Source organism: Armigeres subalbatus, chromosome 3 (genome assembly GCF_024139115.2).
Source record: "Armigeres subalbatus isolate Guangzhou_Male chromosome 3, GZ_Asu_2, whole genome shotgun sequence".
Classification (NCBI taxonomy): Eukaryota; Metazoa; Arthropoda; class Insecta; order Diptera; family Culicidae; genus Armigeres; species Armigeres subalbatus.
The window spans coordinates 92,164,535-92,172,478 of NC_085141.1; the positions used below are offsets into that span (position 1 = coordinate 92,164,535).

General features: G+C 41.2%; 1 protein-coding gene across 1 annotated transcript; it reads right to left on the minus strand.

The window, feature by feature from the left end:
- Positions 1–4,070: 4,070 nt before the first annotated feature.
- On the minus strand, positions 4,071–6,239 carry LOC134219225 (myogenesis-regulating glycosidase-like). The gene is made up of 2 exons (XM_062697924.1): positions 4,387–6,239; positions 4,071–4,327 (listed from the first exon to the last, which is right to left on the minus strand). Exons 1-2 carry the CDS (start codon positions 6,119–6,121, stop codon positions 4,140–4,142), a joined length of 1,923 nt encoding a protein of 640 aa, XP_062553908.1. The 5' UTR covers positions 6,122–6,239; the 3' UTR covers positions 4,071–4,139.
- Between the last annotated feature and the right edge of the window lie 1,705 nt (positions 6,240–7,944).

Sequence of the window (7,944 nt, forward strand, 5' to 3'; positions counted from 1 at the left end):
GAGGAATTTCTGTACAGGAACTTCCGAAGGAATTCTTGTGGAGGAACTTCCGAAGGAATTTCTGTGGAGGAACTTCCGAAGGAATTCCTGTGAATGAACTTCCGATGGAATTTCTGTGGAGAAACTTCCGAAGTAATTCCTGTGGAGGAAATTCCGAAGAAATTCTTGTGGAGGAAATTCCAAAGGAATTCCTGTGGAAGAACTTCCGAGGAATTCCTGTGGAAGAACATCCAGAGGAATTCCTGGAGGAACTTCCGCAGGAATTCCTAGAGAAACTTCTGGAGCAATTCTTGCAGAAACTTTCATAGAAACGTTTGGAGGAACTTTCGGAGAAACTCCTGTAGGAACTTCTGGAGGAACTAACGAAGGAACTCTTGAAGGAACCACCGGAGGAGATTCCGGAGGGATTCCTGGAGGAATTGCTGGAGAAAATTCCTGGAGGAAATACGTGAAGGGAATTCCTGGGGGAAATTCCAAAAGAATTCATGGAGAAAATTCAAAAAGAATTCCCGGATATACTTCTGGAGGAATTCCTAGAGGATCTTCCGAAGGTATTCTTGAAGGAACTGCCGGAGAAATTCTTGGAGGAATTCCTGTAGAACTTCCGGAGGAATTCCTGTGGAGGAACTTCCGGAGGAATTTCTGTACAGGAACTTCCGAAGGAATTCTTGTGGAGGAACTTCCGAAGGAATTTCTGTGAAGGAACTTCCGAAGGAATTCCTGTGAATGAACTTCCGATGGAATTTCTGTGGAGAAACTTCCGAAGTAATTCCTGTGGAGGAAATTCCGAAGGAATTCTTGTGGAGGAAATTCCAAAGGAATTCCTGTGGAAGAACTTCCGAGGAATTCCTGTGGAAGAACATCCAGAGGAATTCCTGGAGGAACTTCCGCAGGAATTCCTGGAGAAACTTCTGGAACAATTCTTGCAGAAACTTTCATAGAAATGTTTGGAGGAACTTTCGGAGAAACTCCTGTAGGAACTTCTGGAGGAACTAGCGAAGGAACTCTTGAAGGAACTACCGGAGGAGATTCCGGAGGGATTCCTGGAGGAATTTCTGGAGAAAATTCCTGGAGGAAATACGTGAAGGGAATTCCTGGGGGAAATTCCAAAAGAATTCATGGAGGAAATTCCAAGAGAATTCCCGGATATACTTCTGGAGGAATTCCTAGAGGATCTTCCGGAGGTATTCTTGAAGGAACTTCCGGGGGAATTCTTGGAAGAATTCCTGTGGAACTTCCCGAGGAATTCCTGTGGAGGAACTTCCGGAGGAATTTCTGTGGAGGAACTTGCGAAGGAATTCATGTGAAGGAACTTCCGAAGGAATTCCTGTGGAGAAACTTCCGAAGTAATTCCTGAGGAGGAAATTCCGAAGGAATTCTTGTGGAGGAAATTCCGAAGGAATTCCTGTGGAAGAACTTCCGGGGGAATTCCTGTGGAAGATCATCCAGAGGAATTCCTGGAGGAACTTCCGCAGGAATTTCTGGACGAACTTCCGTAGGAATTCCTGGAGGAACTTCCGTAGGAATTCCTGGAGGAACTTCCGCAAAAATTCCTGTGGAGGAACTTCCGCAGGAATTCTTGGAGGAACTTCCGGAGGAATTCCTGGTAGAACTTACGGAGGAACGTCCGAAGGAATTCCTGGAGGAACATCCGAAGGAATTCCTGGAGGAACGTCCGAAGGAATTTCTGGAGGAACGTCCGAAGGAATTCCTGGAGGAACGTCCGATAGAATTTCTGGAGGAACTTCAGAAGCAATTCCTGGAAGAACTTTCGGAGGAATTCCTGGAGAAACTTACAGAGGAATTCCTGGAGGAACTTCCGGAGGTATTTCTGGAGGAATTGCAGGAAGAACTCCCTTAGGAATTTCGGGAGGAACTTCTGAAGGAATTTTTGGAAAAACTTCCGGAAGAATTCCTGGAGGAACTTTCGGAGGAACTTCCTCTAGGAAATCCTGGAGAAAATTTCGGAAGCTTCTGAAGAAATCTGCAGATTTGTATGCATAAAATTAGCCCGCGCCGGCACACGCCGCCGGTGGCTGAAAATGATCTATCACGCCACCGCCGATAAAATTTCAATCGGTGCACAGGTCTAGTTTTTAACCTCGACCTAGAACCCTAAACCGATGAAAAAAAATCCTTTAAAAAATCGCGTATATTTTTTTTAAGAAAACGTATGTCTAGTGCCACAATATTTAAGTGAAGAAATGTGAAATATCACGAGGAAATAAAAACCATTCGATTTTGCCAACATAAATGTTCCGAACGTGTTGCCAAAATCGAATGGTGTCTGTATGCCAATTCACTTAAAATGAATGTATTTGTTGAAATTACAATTTACTAAAATTTAGTTGCGTTTTTAAATCAATTGACTAAATTTAACTTTTACGAACAATACTATTCTTATATGAAAATTATTTTGCGTGTAGAAACAATAAGTGGGGAAGAGTTTATTCGGAAATATATTGTGAGCGTAAGATCTTGGGCGTTGGGTCATTCTTGGCTTAGTTGGTGAAAGTACTAGTCTAGCGTACGACAGCATAATGAAATTCACATGAAAAATTATAAATTTTCCATAAAAAATGAGAAAATTGCCAATAAAGAAATCAGATATGAAGAAAAATGTCCACAAATAATGGAAAATGTCCATAAACAAATGTGAATTTTCCGCAAAACAGAAATAAATTAGCACTTTTAAAAGCAAAAATAGCAATTATAAAAAATAACTTTTCCATAAAGAAATCTACATGCTCCACGAAAAAAATTCAAAATTTCTATGTAAAAAATCAATATTAGCAATAAACGTTAACAAATTTTTCGACAAAAAATCAAAATTTCTCACCATATAATCAATAAAGAACAATAAAAAAATAATAAGAAAATTCCCATTAAAAAACACAAAAAATCAATAAAAATAATAAAATTTTCCATGAAAGGCGTTTAGCTTTAAAGATGGTTTAATTCCAATATTGATTTATTTAAAGAAATTTATATTTTTTTCGGTGGAACATTTTGATTTCTTTATGGAAAATTCTTCTTTTGTAATTGCAATTTTTGCTTTTAAAAGTGCTAATTTATGTGTGTTTTGTGGAAAATTCTTAATTGGTTATGGAAATTTTGCATTATTTGTGGAAATTTCATATTCATTTATTGCTCATACTCATATGGGAAAATTTCCAATTTTTTAGGGGGAGTTTTTATTTTAGTCCTAGCGCACTGAGGATCGTGGGTTCAAACCCCACAGAAGGAAAGTGGTTGCCTCCAATATTTTTTTTTAATATAGGATTTTTTTCATTTATACTTCCATTAAATATCGCATGCTTGTTACCAATAACAGTCGAAAATAAACCCCTAAAGAAGCATATGCAAGAACTTTATAATCCGCTAAGGCGCTCAAATGTAAACATTTTTCGAATCAAATCCCTTACTCGCTGTGCATATGCACATCGATCACATTTGCCATTTTTGCAGCGCTTCCAAATTTGAGCTAATTTGATTATAATTTGACTGCAAGCATGTCATTTTAAGTTTGTATGAGGATTACTATAGCAATAGTCGCCATTGCGAAAGCCCGATCCATGAGATCGTTAACTATTCAAAATTAATTTTGTTTTTCACTCGACTGTAGTATTGAACTTATTTTGATAGATTTTTGGCTTCGCAATCTTGAAGGGAATTGAAAACTATGTTTTTAATCCTTTAATCTGAACTGGGCCGAAACGTCGAGAAAAGATTAAAAACATAGTTTTCAATGCCCTTCAAGACTGCGAAGCCAAATATATTAGATCTTCAACTAACGTGTGCACAGTCAAATAGCAATAGAATTCACTCAAAATGTTGAATGATGCTATTCAAAAGTGTCAAATGTGATCGTTTAAGACTAAAGTCAAAAGTTGAATAACTCTAGTGAACATAATCAAAGTTGCAGTACATAAGACACACGAGAGCACACTTTAGACGGAATTTTTTACAACAACTTTAATGCGACTGTTTTTAATCCCAAAGCAACACATCAAGCGCAAGTTTGCTGCTTCTTTCATACTCCCAGCATGTTTAGAAAACACCAACGATAATTTGAATTTCAATCACTTTATTTAACAATTCTATCGGTACAGAGTTTCTTTTTCTTTATTCGGCACACTTTACGTATTTCTAACGAAATACGGAAGCATATTCAGAGGAACTGCATAGTTTCTGATCCATTTGGGTCCAGAATGTGTCGTGCCCGAGTTGCCATCAACCCAGTTACCGGCCGGTAGATAAATATCCCTAGCCCGAGCGTTCTCCTTGGTCACTGGCGCCGAAATGATGTTGTCTCCCAGCAAGAATTCTGTTGAAAATTTGGTTCCACATAATCATCTATTATTATCCAAAATATTTGATACTTACGGTCGTAAACTTTTTGAGCTTCTGTATCGTTCGGCGATATCCACCAAAGAGGTGGGTTCACCGGGTAGCCATCGGAAACAGCCAACCTGAAGCGTTCCATAATCTGCGGAGTATACCTCTCGTGTAGGTTAGTCATCGCCTTGGAAATCTGTACCGTTTCATTATCGTAGTTCCACGGTACGTACGAAAACTGGATGCTGGGCATGAATACATTGGCTTGCAACCAACGGATGAACATCTCTTTGTTCGGGGGATGATCGTTGTATCCATTTCCCCCGACCATGTCCGGAAGTACCAACGGGTATCCGACCATGTTCATTTGCAACAGGGTTGTGATCAGAGTTGGCAACCCGTTGTTCCAGTTCCACTCGGAATCCTTGTCAATCATGCGGACGAAAATTGGTAGATCCTGACTGAGATGAGCGGAACGTACTTCAACCAAGTCACCAAATTTCGCTACTGTACGAACGTAATCGTCTACGATCATATTCGGCTGGTTGGACCTCGGCCCATTAAGCACCGGATCTGGAGGAGTCCAGCTGGTCTCTCCGGCGTCGAACTTAAAACTATCGATCCCACTCTCGTCTAGAATTGCCTGCAATCGGTTTGTAAACCATTCTGCCACTACTGGTTTAGTGAAGTCTACGTAAGCGGCCTGTCCCGTATTGCTGTTCCACCACTGCGTATCGGTATTTCCGCTACGATCCGCTACCAAATATCCATCTCGTTTTGCTTGAGAATATATCGGCTCACATCCCTTGTTGATGAACGGGTGAATCCAGATCGTTACTCTGGGGAAACCTACCGCTCGTATGGCATCGATTGTCTGTCTAATATTGGGAAATTTCGTAGTGTTGAATTTCAACGCCCCGTAGCATGTTTCCCAATCATCGTCAAGCTCAAATTGACTGTTGGGCCAACCATTATTGACTATTTCATTTGCAAACTCCAAAACAACATGTTGATCAATATCCCTTTTGTATCGCGCCCACGTAGACCATATTGGATATTTGACCATCGCTTCAGCGGGATGTCCAGTGGGTTTGCCCAATATATTGCGTATTGCAGCCATGTGCGCTTCCTTCGCGTCATTTGCTACTCCGATCTGGTATACGAATGAGTACGTGAAATCATAGATATCATAGGGTAGAGATTTTTTCGCCTCCAAGCACATGTATCCAGGTTGACCGTAGTTCTGATCGATGAACAGCGGAGTTTCATCGTGCACGTAGACAAACGAACCCAACGAGTTCAGCCAGTACCGATCGGCCACAGCACAGTTGTCCGCTTCCTTGGTCAAAAACGAGTACTCACTAAATCGTAGCTTTTGTATCGGCCAGTATTGATACTTTTGTTGCGGTCCGCCGTACCAGTTCGAGCCAGAAATCCGAACGCAATCCGCTACTACTTTTGAACGGTGTCGAACCCTTCGTGCAATCGTAAACAACGAAAAGTCCGCTGTATCTACATCCTTTACAAACTCAATCTCTTCACCATCTGCGTTGGATATCTTGAATCCATTAGCGATCTCCTCGTACTTCGCCAATGACACCAAGTCCTGTCCCAAGAGGACACTCTGCACCACTCTACCACTTCTTTGTACAGTCAGCACCCTCGAAGTAGTATTCAGCGTTGCGCCTGCATTGGCATTGTTGAACTGCAATGTATAAGTCGCGGCCCGAACCGTACTCACTAGAACCAGTGAACTGGCAATTATCAAAAAGACACTTTTCATTGCTTAGCATGTATCTTCCAGCACTTCATAATTAGTTGAAGCGTATCGGTGGATCAAGATCTTTCGTCACTAACGAGTTTTTAACGGCTACCGAACGTGTTTTACGACAGATTGTTGATTACTGGACGACTGAAGGGATCTTATATAGCATTCAGCTACCGGTCGATAAGCAAATGACAATATTTGAAAAAATTGCAACTTCCTATCATTGTGCAAGCAAAATACGACAAGTGGCTCACTTCAATGTTATTCGAATCTTGAGTATATCGAAAGATGTATACACAAAAAACAAACATTCACTACCTGGTTGAATCATTGCCATAGAATCGCGCGGGACGTATGATGTAATGTAATTGTAATTAGAGAATTATTCTTTCCGGCAGATTATCATCCGTTACCGTAAATGCTACAAAAGGTGTGGATGAAATAAATCCCAGGTGGAGCGTGCCTGTGTTTTCTACTGCACGTGCATTTTATTCTACAAATCTCATTATTTACCATCGTAATGGTACCGAGGCTTGCTCTATATATGGAAATATAAGTGATGTCCAGCTTGTAATCTCTATTTATAAAAATGAAATAGTTTGTGTTCGTATCTGCATAATTCGAAACCGACTGGATTGGTTTCCTTCATTCCTTCAGCAGAAACGTTCGATACAGTTTCCGACGGGTTTATATGATATTTCTTAATGCAAAAATCAAGAGTAAAGTTCAGAACGTGAAAAAACTTAAATTTAGATTCGTATGGAAATTTCGCATGGGCAGTTCACAACGCGTATTTTTGCCTACTATGCTGGACAACGTCTGCAATGTGAACTAGTAGTTAATAGTGCTACTTTTGGAGTAAGTCGAGAGCAACTGTTCTCATGTACTTCTTCTGAAACTCCAACCCCTCGCTTAGGCTAGATCTCCGACTAGTTCGCTGAGATTCACTGCTACGTGATCTCAATCCCTCGGCAGTTGTGCAATAACTTCCTGACTCGAATCCGGCGTCGAGGGTGATCCAGCAGTTCTGATAAGAGAAACTTCCGCACTAATGGTGCCCTGACTAGCGGTGGCTATCGCCGGGGACGTTTTCACGCATTGTGCAGCCTTTGGGTTGAAGAGATGCTCCAACAGCACTGGTGGTGGATACCGTCCTCACTGGCGGTGCCCTAAATAGCGGAACCGCTTTCTTCTTCTTTCTTCAGCAGGTTGGCTGTTCGAGTCCTGAGGTCGGTCCGACGATACCGGTTGGCAGAAGACTTCTGGCTCACATGCGCCCCGACGACCCAAAGCCAAACACTGCTACTTCACTACGCTGAATACTGCACTTATTTGCAGATGCTGCAGATCCGACAGTATTTGCTTCACGACTCTGCTTACCGCATTCCACGTGTCTTCCTCGTGACACATTCGATCTGCGATATTATCGGCCCTTGAAACAGCCATTCCCCTACTTATTAAAGCGCGGACAATCGAACACCCCGTGCTCCGGCGTCTCTTCAACATTCTCACATTCTGGACTTAACGGTAAATTAGTGTGTCCGATCCGATGTAAGTAGAGCAGAGTGGGGCAAGAGTGCGCGTGGGGTATGAGTACGTTTTCGATTTTTTGAAGTAATAAAAAAAGATAAACTAGTAGAACTGCATCAGTTTGACAGGTATTCTGGCCAACTATTATCATGTGTAATTGTGAACGATTTGAGATAATTTTTTGGTCATTTTGCTAAAAATAATTGTGTTTTCGCAACTAGTTTTTCATTACCATATATACAATCAGGTGAACATTATACCATTTCGATAACCTATTGTATAGAGTACTTTATGGTGCAGAACACCAA

Bases quoted from the DNA above. Each gene is read 5' to 3' on its own strand.
- LOC134219225 (XM_062697924.1), bottom strand. From the start codon at position 6,121: ATGAAAAGTGTCTTTTTGATAATTGCCAGTTCACTGGTTCTAGTGAGT. The intron at 4,328-4,386 runs GTAAGTATCAAA...AATTTTCAACAG, and splicing joins AGCTCAAAAAGTTTACGACC to AATTCTTGCTGGGAGACAAC.